Source organism: Lepidochelys olivacea (genome assembly GCF_965140295.1).
Source record: "Lepidochelys olivacea isolate rLepOli2 genome assembly, chromosome: 1".
Taxonomy (NCBI): Eukaryota; Metazoa; Chordata; order Testudines; family Cheloniidae; genus Lepidochelys; species Lepidochelys olivacea.
The window spans coordinates 82,480,755-82,495,242 of NC_140411.1; the positions used below are offsets into that span (position 1 = coordinate 82,480,755).

At 40.6% G+C, this 14,488-nt stretch overlaps 1 protein-coding gene across 1 annotated transcript in view; it reads right to left on the minus strand.

Annotated features, from left to right (window-relative positions):
- MYCBP2 (MYC binding protein 2) overlaps positions 1 to 14,488 on the minus strand; it is a 412,169-nt gene that overhangs the window by 116,050 nt on the left and 281,631 nt on the right. Inside the window, exons 50-52 of the mRNA XM_084646996.1 lie at positions 13,084 to 13,181; positions 7,320 to 7,436; positions 6,368 to 6,508 (exon numbers count right to left, since the gene is read on the minus strand). Coding sequence (XP_084503122.1) covers positions 6,368 to 6,508; positions 7,320 to 7,436; positions 13,084 to 13,181 — 356 coding nt within the window. The remainder of the gene's footprint in view (positions 1 to 6,367; positions 6,509 to 7,319; positions 7,437 to 13,083; positions 13,182 to 14,488) is intronic.

Below are 14,488 nucleotides of genomic sequence, written 5' to 3' on the forward strand. Positions count from 1 at the left end.
CATACCAAATTCCCTCAGATTACAAGGTACTCCCCTCCCACCCCCACTAAACTCAGCCAACTAAACCTGTGATCTGGAATTTATATCTGATTCTTTTCTTTTTATGCCCTGTCACTACAATAAAGGTTCAGAAGGCCAAATTCTTCCTGCAGGCACACCTGTACGAACCTATTTGCTTGCAATGGGCACAAGTGTAACAGAGCAATGTCTGCCTTGCAGAAGAGTTTTTCTCCTTAATGAATGAAATTTGAAATTAAGTAATTGAGAGATACACAAACACAGAATACCATTTTTACAGTATCACTCTTTAGAGCATAACCACACTTCAAAATTATATTAATCTAGTTTCTCACAAGAGAAACCTAAATTTCTCCCCATTACATATTGATCAATGGTTCATATACCTTTTTGTTATTAGTAATACTTTGTATTTATATAGCATCCTCTATAAGAGGGCCTCCAAATCCTTTCTGTACATAATGAACTAAACTTCACAACACTATACGAATTAGGTATTAGAACCATTTTACAATGAGAAAACCGATGTATAGGGAGATTAAGTAATTTGTCGAAAACCACAATCCACTTGGGCCAGAGCGAGGAATAGAACCATGGCCGCATGAATTCCAGATTCTTTGCTTTAACTACTTCTGCCCCTAAACTGAATCTTTTAATTGAAATGAGCAACATAATAGTGTCACCAATTAAAATACTGTTCTTCAACCAAATGTGTTGCTGTTTCTAGTCCAAACCCCATTTTCAATGTTTTGAAGATATATGAAAATTCTCTCCAACTGAAATTTGGCATAAATAAATCTTAGCCCAGAATGAGTTGTCTTTTAATCATCAAAACCCATTAATTACATTTTTACAATATAATACCCGTACAAATTTAAAAAACTTTACAGAACTTTTTTTTAATCTCTATAATTTTAAAATAGCATTTTAAAAAATGAAATTTCACAAGTCAGTATCCCACAGCATGCAGTAGTTCATTTAGATATTATTGTATGGCATGAGTAGCCCTGAACAAGAAATGCTAAAATCAGTCAAATCATGGGAGTTAAAGTCTAATCCATGTCTTCTATTTGCTTGTTAACAGAGTTAAACCCTAGGGCGGGGATGAATTTGCACTCTAAGTAGGGAATGAGGACTTTGTCTTAGAGCACACAGGAAAGCAATCTTTTCACATATACAGTTACATCATCTATAAATTCAATGAAAAAATATATCCAATATTAGGACAAAGAATTTAAACATAAAAGTAAGAATTTCAAATGTAAAGGTTCACCCAGCATCAACATGGCTATACTGCATCTACAATATACAGTACAGAATTAACGCTCCACTAAATAGGTACCCAGTTTTGAGAGATCCTTTTGTAGCTCTTCGCAGTCTGCCTGGGACTTAACTATCTTGAGTAGTTTTGTATCATCTGCAAATTTTGCTACCTCACTGTTTACCTATTTTTCCAGATCATTTATGAATATGTTGAATAGGACTGGTTCCAGTACAGACTCCCAAGGGACACCACTATTTACCCCTCTCCATTCTAAAAACTGATCCTTTATACCTAACCTTTGTTTCCTATCTTTTAACCAGTTGCCAGGCCAAGAGAGTGCCTTTCCTTTTATCCCATGACAGCTTAGGCTTTCTGAAAATCTAAGCACACTATATCCATTGGATCCCCCTTGTCCACATGGTTGTTGACCCCCTCAAACAATTCTATAGTAGCTTGGTGAGACATGATTTCCCTTTAAAAAAAACAAACCCATGTTGACTCTTCCCCAACAAATTATGTTTGTGTGTCTGACAATTTTGTTCTTTACTATCGTTTCAACCAGTTTGCCTGGTACTGAAGTCAGATTTACCAGCCTGTAATTGCCGGGATCACCTCTGGAGCCCTTTTTAAAATTGGCATCACATTAGCTATCCTCCAGTCATTTGGTACAGAAGCTGATTTAAATGATAGATGATTTAATTGTATTTTTACACTTTATTTTCCAGAGTTTATGCTCCTTTTTATTTTCCTCACTAGGATTTAACTTCCACTTTTTATATAGGCATCAAAGATATTTTGTGGACTGCCCTGTTGCTTTTTGTCTTGCCTTTTTAATGTAGTTGTGTTTTCTAGTGCTTTCTCCAAAAATTAGCCTTTTCCCCTTGTCTTCATTAATTGAGCCTAGCTGCATATTGGCTGGAATTTTGTCACCATCCCCAATCGGCCCTTTTTAAAGTTTGATGCTCTCCTTGTCAGGTTAGCTAGACGATGTCCAAAGTTGCTCTTTCTAGTATTTGATAGATGGAGCCCATCCCAGTATGGGAGCCCTCTTTCCTGGAACATGAGCTTGTTGTGAAGCCAAAGCCCTCTCGCCGTTTACTTCCATGATTCGACGGTCCCCAACACAGGCCTTTTCCTTCAACAGGGAGGATGGACGAGAACACCACTTAGACCCCAAACTCTCTTATCCTTCTTCCCAGAGCCACGAAGTCTGCAGTGACCCACTCTAGGTCATTCTTGGTAGTATCGTTGCTGCCCAAGTGAATAAGTAGGAAAGGGTGGTGGTCTGAGGGCTTGATGAGTCTCAGCAGACACTGTGTCACATGATCAGTGCAGACATGGTGGAGAAGATAGGAGTAGATAGGCTCTAGTAGTTAGAGAGTCTAGAGCAGTGGTTCTCAAAGCTGGTCCGCTGCTTGTTCAGGGAAAGCCCCTGGGGGGCCGGGCCGGTTTACCTGCCATGTCTGCAGGTTCCGCTGATCGCGGCTCCCACTGGCCACGGTTCGCCGCTCCATGCCATGCAGGAAGGGCAGCCAGCACATCTCTTGGCCCATGCGGCTTCCTGCAGTCCCCATTGGCCTGTAGTGTCGAACCGCGGCCAGTCGGAGTCATGATCGGCTGAATCTGCCGACATGGCAGGTAAACAAACCGGCCCGGCCTGCCAGGGGCTTTCCCTGAACAAGCGGAAGACCGGCTTTGAGAACCACTGGTCTAGAGTATCTCCAAATGAAATCTATTTGCTGAAGGTATGGATTTTCCAAGGTTGGTGCATAGGCCCAGAGACTGAAACAGGGCTAGGACCTTCTTGGCTGCCAACTGTTGTGCGGTGGCCCTTGAGGAGCCAATTGTTCAGACAGAGAAAGATTGCTATACCCCTTCAATGCAAGTGAGCCATGACTAACAAGAGGATCTTTGTAAAGGTGCCACAGAGAGGTTGAAGGGAAGGAACCAATACTGATAATGTTCTGTACCTATGCTAAAGCACAGAAAGTATTTATAGGAAGGGTGCATAGCAACAGGAAAATACGTGTCTTGAAGATCAAGGGCAACAAACAAATTGCTCTAATTTTGGGGTGGGATTACTGAAGTTAGAGTCACCATCCTGAAATGCTGTGAAACAATGTATGTGTTCAGGTTTCTGCGGTCCAAGACTAGCCTTCAGTCACTGTTTCTTTTGGGGACTTTATTCTGACAAATGTTGGGAGAACTAGCTCTGTTGTATCCAGACAGGAGGGAATGGACTCCTGCTTTAAGAGACCCTCTGAGAGTGGTCCCTGCAGAGGGAGGAGGAGGAGAGTTGGGGAAAGAGTAGAGATCTCCCTACCTGTGACTTCCTTTTGACAACCTAGACAAGTGTCACAAACACCCCCTTCCTGCGGATCTGCTGATCAAACCCACCATCCCACCCCATCTCTCTTCGGGCACCACTATCCACTTTATTTCTTGGGAACTTATCACAGACATGAGAATCCTAAAGATGGTATCCACAAGACTAAAATCGACTGCATAGGAAAGTGGTGGTGGCGGTGGTATCAACACCTCATCATAGGAGGCGGCGGACTTGTGTGATGGAAATGTCTCTTCCATTGGTAGCTGTTGTTCCTCCTATACTACTTGTGTTAGGGAGACATGATCCCAGTGGCTGCACTTGTGGTGCCAGTGGTGGTTATGGCACCGACAGGTATTCCAAAAATGGCCTCTTCCAGTCCCCATAACAGGCTCAGAAATTCCAATAGCATCATAGTGCTGCCAGGTAAGGGAAGGGTCCCTGGGGTATTCATGTTTGGAATGCCTGGGGCATCTTCTGGGTTCTAATGAGTCCCCCTTGGGGTACACTTCAAGAGGCATAGGGTGGTAAGGTAGTGAGTTAAAGCTTAACAAAATTTCGGAGTCCAAAGGCAAGACTCCTAGGTATTGGTGCTGAGGCCAGTAACGGAGGCCAAGAAGGTGCTAGACAAACTGAAGGACGGATAGGTACTGGAAGGTTGGCTCCTGCTGTCAGGTGTGAAGGGTTGATGACTGACAGTGTAGCAGTACCGGAGGGAAGTGTCTCTCGGTAGCCCTTAAGGGAGGACTCTGGGTCCCTGGAGATGAACTGATTCTCATGAGAGAAGAATCTTGAGGATGTTAGAGGGCTATGGTAGTGGATAGTTGGAACTGGGAGTGGTACCGGATCCCTTGGCGGGGACAATAACCAAGCTGGCATCGAAGATGGTACCAAAGTGGCCATCAAAGCCATATCTCCGTGCTCTGAATGCATACAACCCAAAAAGGATAGTGCTGGAGAGGGAGCAGAGGTTCAATAAGAACTCCAAGAGAATGTCAATACGAGTGCCTTAGGCTTTTTCAAGCCTTTCATTTTAGCACAGTCTCAATACCACAGACAATACTGAGGATGGTACCTCCTGGTGCTTCTTACTCGCAGACTTACTGGGGTGGATCATCATCACAGGTGGTACTGATGCCTTGGTATTGGGATTTGTTGAAATCTTAGTGGCATCTATTATTGGACATGAGGTTTCTCTGCAGTAGGTTCTAAGGGGTGACTTACTCCTTCCTCTGGGCTTGCTTTCAGGGGAATGAGGCTCTCTTTTCTTACAGTGTTTTGTCTGAGGCAGCGTTGGTCATCTGTACAATCTGAGAGAATGAGGCCAAAGTAGGGGGAATTGGGGAACATTCCAACATCACTCTTCTTTCTTTGAGAAATCTGCTTTTAAACCTCATGCCAAACTTGCACATGGATGGGAACTGTGAATGTTTGAGACACCAGTGACAGCTGGAGTGCCTGTTGCTCCAGGGGAAGCATCTAAAGCAGGTCCAGAAAGGTTTGAATCCTGGTGCCTTTGGCATATCCCCGAAGTTAGGCCACTGACCAAAGTGGCTGAGGAATCTGTCCTAGCTGAACATTAGGGGGAGGAGTGGCAACACACGCCACCCCCCCCAAGCCAAAACTATATCCAAGTAAAAACTAAATACTAACGTAAAATAAAAGGCAAGAGAAGAAGCTTCTAGGAAACAGTGGACACCACAGTTGCTTCATCTCAATCTGCAGGCAATTGAGAAGGAACAGAAGTGGCACAGGTCCTCTACTCTAAGATGACAGTGTGTTTCTTAATGCAATAGGTTTTCTACCCAGATACTTCCATTGATATGATTTCTATTGGGAAAGATCCCAAAATAAAAGTGTTATTCTGTCAACATATGATTTTACTGGCAAGAAGGAAAAATCTAAAGGTTTTGGTTTCATGATGTAACTGATGTATGCATTTAGATACTATGACACAACAGAAGGCACTGTCTACTTTCAAGTTCTAGTGCTTGTGATTTTCTTCTAAAAGCCACACATCTACATTTTGCTTATTGCTATTATAAATTCATTAACATGATCCCCCCCACCCCCCGTCTCAAACTCTTGGAAAATCTTTTGATGGCATAAATTGCTGGCTAATGTGAAGACTCAACTGTGAAATCCACAAAGAGATTGACCAATGAAAAATTAGTAGAACCTAAAGAGTTCAACATTCCAACAGTCTAAAATTTTTACTCCCAGTAACACCACCATTTCACCTGAGATGGTTTATCATCAATTGTACTGCATTGCCATAAAGTGGGTGTGATAATATTCCGAAAAAGACTAAAAGTACCCAAACATGAAACGAAAAACTCCTCCCCATCTATAAAACAAATAAATATTAAGCTAATGTATGCAAATCACAGCATCAATGGGCAGTGTTATGAATAATTAAGTTTTAGACTAAAATAAAAAACAACTGGCGCAGACCACATACTCTCCAATACGACTGATCCTCATTGCACAATTATAGTCATGGTCCCTGCTTTGTTATTTCTTTCTTTTCTTTTTTTTTTTTGGGGGGGGGGGGAGGAATGTTCAGCATAAAGGGCCTTAACCTTTCTACACTCCACCCTCATTACACAGTAGCCCTGAAGAATTCAAACAAATATAAGGCAATATGTAGTACAATGTGGTTTACCTCAGGACTGAACAGTTGCAGCCTTAATTAAAGAAAACCTTGTAATGAGGACAGAGTGTACTGCTAGTAATCTTCAAAGGCACCTTTTACTTACATCAACAGGGACCAGAAGGCTCTTGCCAAGATGCTGGTTAAAGGAGAGGCACCAGGCTTCAGTGTAACCATTCATGTTAGGAACATACTTCTTTATTGTTTCATCATTCAGTCTCAGCCATACTCCATCATCATTGTGGATCTATGGGAAACAAGCAACAAAAACGAGCCATGCCTTCCTGCAACTAATACATAGCTAGCAAAGACTAAAAGATTTCAGACCAGGCAGAAAATTGTAACATTAGAGATAAGCTCTTTGCTATTGAGGTAGGAGACATGGAAAGATAGGGAATAGTGTTGAGAAATTTAAAGCAGCAAAGAATGCCAAAGCAGTACGAAGAATAAGTTTTAAGAAGCTAAGTTATGAAAGTCACTTGTACCAGGCACTGAAAGTAAAAAGAAACACCAGAAAAATTCATTAAGAATTAAAGCCAGGCCTTTCCTAATAAAAATTGCTTCTCCCCACCTTTCACTTTTATGTTTCATCAGCACCACTTTGGCTTTTATAACTTCAATTAAATATGAAGTTACATTATAAGGAAAATACATGCACAATTACTCACAATGTTATGATCTTTCAGAAATGTAAATGAAAGATTCATTAAAATACTTTCTACAACTTCAAAATTTTAATGTAGTGTTTAATATATAGATTAAATATTAGAACAGCCAATCCCTAGAGATACCATACCAAATGTTTAACATAATGAGCTTTTACTATTACTACTCCTCTTCTTCAGGCTGTAGTCTTAAAGTTTGTTGTAGGTAAAAAAAGTAAATAAAAATATGTAAAATGACATCTTAAAAAAACTGAACTGATGTAAAATACAAAAATCTAAATATTTGATGTACATTTGTTTAATTACAGATAAGGCAAAGTCTATACATGAAAATTAGACCATTTATTTACATCTTCACCCTTTTTATTTAAACAGCAGTTTCTTATGAATTACCTCGTCAATAAAAGTGATGGATCCATTGACTTTCACTATGCCTATTTGCTCACTCTGAAGGGAAGGGTGGCTACGGATACGAAGCCCTGCACTGTCCTTGGCCACAAATTTGCGAACCTAAGAAAGGCAAAGGCAGACAGTAAGGCAGAAAAAAACTGAAAGAGAATGCTCAAGAGTATACAGAAATAGGTTCAACAGATTCTGAAATGTTACAGTGATGAGATGGCAGTCTCAAGAGTTTGTTGCTAGTTTCCCAAGGCTGCTGTATAAAGCTTCCATTTTTATTTATGACCAATACAAAAATCTTATAGCAAAACTATACTCAACTAAAAAAATTATAATATGAACATAAGAACATCAGACATTTCTGTGAAATACTATCTTCACATTTTATTTTATTTCTTTAAAGTTTCAATGTTAGGGTTTTTTTTTTTTTTAACAGGTCCATAAACCGTAATAACTGTACAGCCCAAGATCACTAGTTTCTATTTGGTGGAGCATCTCAACATTACAGCTTTGGAGAAATATTGTTTCTAATTGATATCTGTCAAAATTTGCCTAAATAATGTTTCAAACACCAATCTAAAGCCAGTAGCCATCCCTCATTGTACCTGCGTCGTAACCATCCAGTTGTTTATCCCTTCCTCATAGCAAGTTTACATCAGGCCCTCCTTATTGCTGTTTTGATTTCATAGAATCATAGAATATCAGGGTTGGAAGGGACCCCTGAAGGTCATCTAGTCCAACCCCCTGCTCGAAGCAGGACCAATTCCCAGTTAAATCATCCCAGCCAGGGCTTTGTCAAGCCTGACCTTAAAAACCTCTAAGGAAGGAGATTTGCAATAGTCCCTATTCCACGCAAATCTTCTTACTGCCATTCTTCTCCCATCCTACCCCACTATCAGATTTGTGCTCTATGCTGGGTGAATTTAAGCTCTTGAAGATTAGTGGTTTAAGATATACATACAGTCTAAGGAATATGTGTTCTTCCTCACTCTTGCAATCTATATTTTAAAACTAAGTTTTCCAGCATCAACAGTTTTCATGTAAAAACTGACAATACTGTAACACAAAATCTTTTACGGACCCTTTGAATCATGTTAAGAAAAAAAGTATTCAAGATAAGATATTTAAACCTTCTGAAGTGCATTAATCTTCTTTTTAAAAGAAACAATATTAAGTTCCTAAAAGAATTTGTAACGCTTTTTGCAAACATTTTCATTTGAAAAAATCCTTTTAGAAAATAGTAATAAATTAGAGCAAAATATGATCCTTACATCTTTTCTGTACATCTATTCACTTCAAGACACTATATTTAGCATTATGTTCATAGTAGCAATCCTCTCCCTCAAGCGATCTAGAGAAAGATCTCTCTTCCAGCTGGCAGCACAAAGGCCAAACTACACTACCAGCTAAATTGGCACTGTCAATTTGCAGCGGTGTCAATTTAGCGAGTCTGGGGAATACATGCTAAGTCAATGGGAGATGCTCTCCCGTCGACATAGCACAGTGTAGACACTACTGTAAGTTGACCTAAATTACGTCAACTTCAGTTACTTAATTTACGTAACTGAACTAGTGCGACTTAGATCAACTTACAGCATTAGTGTAGAACAGCCCTAAGACCTGCATTCAGAACAGCTGCTTCTGTACGCTTCAGGTATATTATTTATAAGCCTCCTGACCACTGGGGTATTTAGCCACCTTCTTCCCCTTTGGGTGAAAGGGAAAAAAAAGAAATATGGATTTCCTAAACAATTCTGTCCTATTTATGTAGATATTTTTATTATCTTTCACACATCTATGTTATAAAAATGTATACTTATGATGAATAGAAGGAAGTACTCATTCCAGCGGAAAGTAGCATCTGGTCTGCACATATTTTCGAATTCTCATAACACCATTCATCTTTATAAAATGCAGAGTGTTAATTCACTACTGACAGCGTCCCCAACTTGTTGCCAATGCTATGGGAAGTAGGACTGCTGTATTAGCACCCAAAAAGTGAAGGAGTGCAACGATTCAAATGGGGGATGGATAAAATCTTGGAATTACAGATTTTAGTTCCAGGGAGACACAATCTATGATGAATTTAACACTATGGCTCAGAGATATGCAGATGACTAAGGAGAGGTTGTTTTCCCTGCAGCAGCCGATTATCAAATTCAGGATTTCTTACTGTAGTTAGGAGTAGATGAGATTTAGAACTGTTGACAGACTGAAGAAACAACAATATACTACAGATTAGAAGGCTCCACTGTTCAGCAATGACCTCTTCTTTGCCCATGATGCCAGCTACAATGCTCTGTTAGTCTCCTTCTTTTCCCACTCTGCCCCTTATGTACTGAATGTCCTCTATATCAACCAGTAGTTAAGCCAGAGCTCTTCTCTTAATTTAAAAGTTATTTCTGACCAGTCACTTCTACCATGGAGCCCACAAGAAGTGAACCAAATAAAATATTCCAATAATCCCTTCCTCCCTCCATCCAAAAAATCCTCAAATTATTCCTTCCTTTAATGCCTTGTCTACACTATGGGGGCAAGTCAACCTAAGTTAGCAACTCCAGCGATGTGATTAACGTAGCTGGAGTCGACATAGCTTAGGTCGACTTACTCTGGTGTCTACACAGTGCTGGATCGATGGGAGACACTCTCCTGTCGACTTAACTTATGCTTCTCATTCTGGTGAAGTACCAGAGTGGATGGAAGAGTGATCTGCGATCTATTTAGTGGGTCTTCAACAGCCCCTCTAAATCAACCCCCAGTGCATCGATCACCACAGCATCGATACCCGCTAGGTGTAGATATGCCCTGAGATTCCAAGTGGATCCCACCATCTGTCTGTTTCCATTATATAGTCTCCATTTTGTGCCTAGTACAGTGTCAGGAACATTGTCTATCCATTGAGTTTTGTTCCCTATTGATTCCAAGCCATATCCCACGTATGACAGTTTTTGTTTGTTTTGTAAAAAGGTGAAAAATATTTTGACGTTTTGTCCAAAACAGCTCTATGTTTCCAAAGCCAAAGAGGCTTATATGCTCATGAAAAACAGGTCTGGACCGCAAATCGATCCCTATCTACAAGTATGTTCTGATCATCAAGTTTAACGGTCCTCAAATGAATATCTGGACTATTTTTGGAGAACCATGGCCTCCTACTCAAGTGTGCGGCAAGGAATATCATTTTTTTATATGACCTTTGGAAATAAATGAGTTCGGGGGGGAGAAACAGCAGTTGAGGTGTTTACACCTGTCACAGTGTACCAACTGCCAGAGCCCTGCTGTTACTCATTCTAGATAAGCATTTCCCTGACTTCCCTGTTTGGGGCTGATACAAACAGGTCTACCTGAGGTTCCTGCAGCATGGATAATATCCAGTAGAAGGTCTTATTGTTCAGGCTACAATTCCCTTTAACTCATGGGCTCCCTTTAGGTGTGCCACAGTTAGCATAAGTAGTTTTTCTGCTGATGAGGAGAATATCCTTGCTTCCCATATTAGAGACTGGCTTCTTACTCTTTTCTGGTAGCCTACATGAGTGCACAACCTTCAAAATATGCTACTGTACCAGTTTGGCTGCCCTCAGATCCAGTTAGTTACTGATACTGTTCTTCTCATGGTTGTGCCAAACATACTGAAACAGGATCCACAGGTTGCATCTGTCCTTATGGATTCCGTTGATGGAATGTAGTGTGGAATTTCTTGCCTATTCAATTACTCTGATCACCACCACAATCATAGAAAAGAGGTACTTGTTCTGAGTATCCAGATAGTTTAGGACTGGATGAAACTGACACAACCTTCACTAACAAAGATTTGGAACAGAAATCTAGACCTTCCATTTTAAATACTAGAATAGGAAAAATGAATTCAGAATCATGTTCTGCCACCCATGTTTCAAACTCTTTGGGGCTCAGGTACATTTAGGATTAGTCATGTTGGCTAAGAAATTGGAAGATTCCAAAGCTTTTCTGTAAAATATTTTATTTTAATCTTTTCTGGTTCCAGTTCTTTACTGTTAATTAGACCAAGCAAGATATCCACTGAGAATGGAATGTTTTGTCCAAAATAGCTCTAGATTTCCTAAGCCAGAAAGGGTGATATGCTCATGAAAAACAAGTCTGGACTGCGAATCAGTCCCTATACAGAAGGGATGCATCTCTTTACTACTGCCAGCACCCTGTAATCTGTCAATTCCTTCTGCAACCTCCTGCAGTCATTTTTGCAAGTTTTATTCCTTTCTAAAGAAACCCTTGACTCAGTCTAATAAGACGCAAGTGTCTCTCTCCAGCTGAAATGAAGTAATTAAATTCTCCCAGTGGCAGGGTCATGAAGACTGATTAAAGGGTCTGCATTTGCAACTAATGACATTTCATGCACTTGTTGAATGCTTGGCAAACCATTACTTTGGTCAGACTGCCCAATATCTTTAGAACCATGAAAAAGATGGAGGACACCTCAAAACAAAATGCTAAAATGAAGATGTATAAAGGCTTCTCTCTGTGGCACATAAAATGTGAAGAGGAGCACATCTGTAAATTTCTGGGGCTGTCTTGGTGGCTTTCAGTTCTGCAGAATCTGTCTCATCGGATCCAAGATGAAGTCCAGAGCAAGTTCTTTGGATATTAGTTTGAGCAACCATTTGTCAACAATGATCCATGGCAACAGCAAATCTCATTCCCTACCCCATTGGGTATCTAGAACAGTTGCTTTTTTCCGCTCACTCCTCTCTCTCTGAATTGCTTATCTTCAGTGCACTTCACAACATGACAGATGCTGGAATTTCTTTAGCTAGATTGGTACCACAAGTATAACATTACACCAGAAATAATGGAATACTTAAAGAGTTCATGGATGTAATGGTGAGAAAGATAAGTAGAGAATCATGGTAGGCAGGTGAAGTGACAGTGAAGAGACTGAGGGAAGGAGGACAAGAAGTAGCAAACAACCAATCAGCAAAGGAGAAAAAACATTTTGAGTAAAAGCTGTAGAGCAGTTTGATGACATCTGTGGATATAGGTTCCTGCTGAAACTGCTTCTGCAGATGCACTGGACGGCTCACATCTCTGGCAAGTTCCAACCTGAAGTTATCTTTTTCCCGAGCTCACAAGACTGAGGTTGTGTGTGTGTGTGGAGGGGGGCGGTGGGAAGGGGAGAAGGGCGCGGAGGGTCAGGTTTACATTTCCAAATCTTATGTGAGTTCATGTAGAGAGTTGGCCAGTAAGGGAAAGTTAAAAATTACAGATAGGGTAAGTTTAAAAAAAGGGCTGGAAAAGGGTTTGGGGAAGAAATAATTTAGAGGAGAAAGAAGAGAGAAAATGTGAGAGGAGGCAGAGAACACAATTCAGGGAGAGGGAAACAGACAAATGTAAGATTTTATTCCCAGTGACAGAGAAGAGAGGATTACTAAAAAATAAATGTGGAAGTCTCTTTAAATTGTTTTGTCCCTCTCATAAATCATAGTGCTGAATAAAAGAAATTACCATTCCTTTGGTAAACCGTTTCAGTGCTGTGTAATGATAGGTGTGGAGTCACCAAGGATCTGCATGCTTGGGTGTCAAACCACATGAAAGCCAGTAACCGCACGATTTTGCAATTTGAGGAAAAGAGGTTAACTAGAAACTAGTTGAAACTCCCCTTCTTTTGTGTGCGCGCGGGCATCCGGTACATAAAGGTAATTTGCAAATATTCTAGTTTAGAATTACCATTTTAACCCACCAAAATGTACAAAGAATCCAAGTATTTTGGATTCTTAGTTCTCCAAACCTTGTTTGGTTGAGGTTCTACTTTTGGTTTGACAAGTTGTGTTCCAGGTGGTATCATCCCTTTTGGAGGGTCTTTTACTTTCACTTCTAATCCAGCATCTGTAAACAAACAAGAGTTAAAAATGAAAAAGTTAAACAAAGAAAAAAGACCATTTTAAGGGGATAGATTTCCACAAGAGATTAATTATCCATCGTTATTGGCATGGTTAGGTACTATACTATTAAATGTTATCTTGTTCAGTCAACATAAAATTACAACTGAAGGTCCAATGCAGCATAGATTGCCTCAGGACATGAATACGTAGTATGCTCAATTGGCTAAAATAAACCAGCTGAAATTTATTTTATTCCTTGGCTGGAAAAAAAGGATGGGGGGGGGAATGTTTCTCAGAACTAAAGTTAACAGACATAGTATATCTGGCAATCCCACACTGTGGACTGGTCCTTCCCTATGTAGTTCAGAGATGAATTCAGCAGGGCCCACCTCCTTTCATAACTACCAGACCAGCGAAAGCCTGCCAAAACTGGCTATCCTGAAGTTGTACTAATATTAAAAACAAGTGTACTAAGACACTACAAATATAATTATCTACAAGCAAGGAAAGATCATTTAAATTTGCAACCTGTCACAGGATGACTAATTCTTTTAAGAAGTAATAGGTCCAGGCCCAGCTATGATTCCCTCTGTTCTCCTCCCCAGGTGGGGAAAATTATCAGATACAGGACAGGCAGGTCATGTGGCTAAATCAAGATGGAGATAAGAGAGAAGCCTCTAGAGACTGAGAGCCTTAGAGGGAGGAGAGAGGGTAGACAGCTTGGAAAGGAGAATATTTGTCTACAAGGACAGTCCCTGTAGGAAGTCTTTGGGCTGCTGAACCAAGAGGAGATCTGTGAAACAGGGCTAGAACCTGATTACTGATAGGCCAGGGTAAGCTGGCCTTAAATCACAGTGTAGGCCCCCAGACGGATGTGGGACACCTGAACCAAGGAGAAGAGCCTTTGCCCAAGTTACAGCACAGGCCCCCCAAAAGAAGAAGAATTTGGAACTGAGGGGAAAAGTAATAGAATATTTGAGTACTTAAGTATTCTGGACTGTGAACATGAAGGCCACGCTTTTAAGAATCTATTAATATGAGGATCTTCTGAGAGGAATTATTTGGGTTGCAGCCCAACACAGGGCTCTCACAGACACCTTGTGCAGAGGCCAGCACCCAGACTACACTGCAGAAACTGGAGTAACTGGTAAATATCAGATTTCTGATGGTTAATCTCTTTATATTAGGTAGTTATCTGGCCCACATTATGTCAGTACCCAGCCCGGGCAAGCCAATGATCCAACCAGCAAATTTGGTGATAAATTCTGGTGAAGTGCCACCTGCGGCATGTTGTGCATATGCTAAGACGAC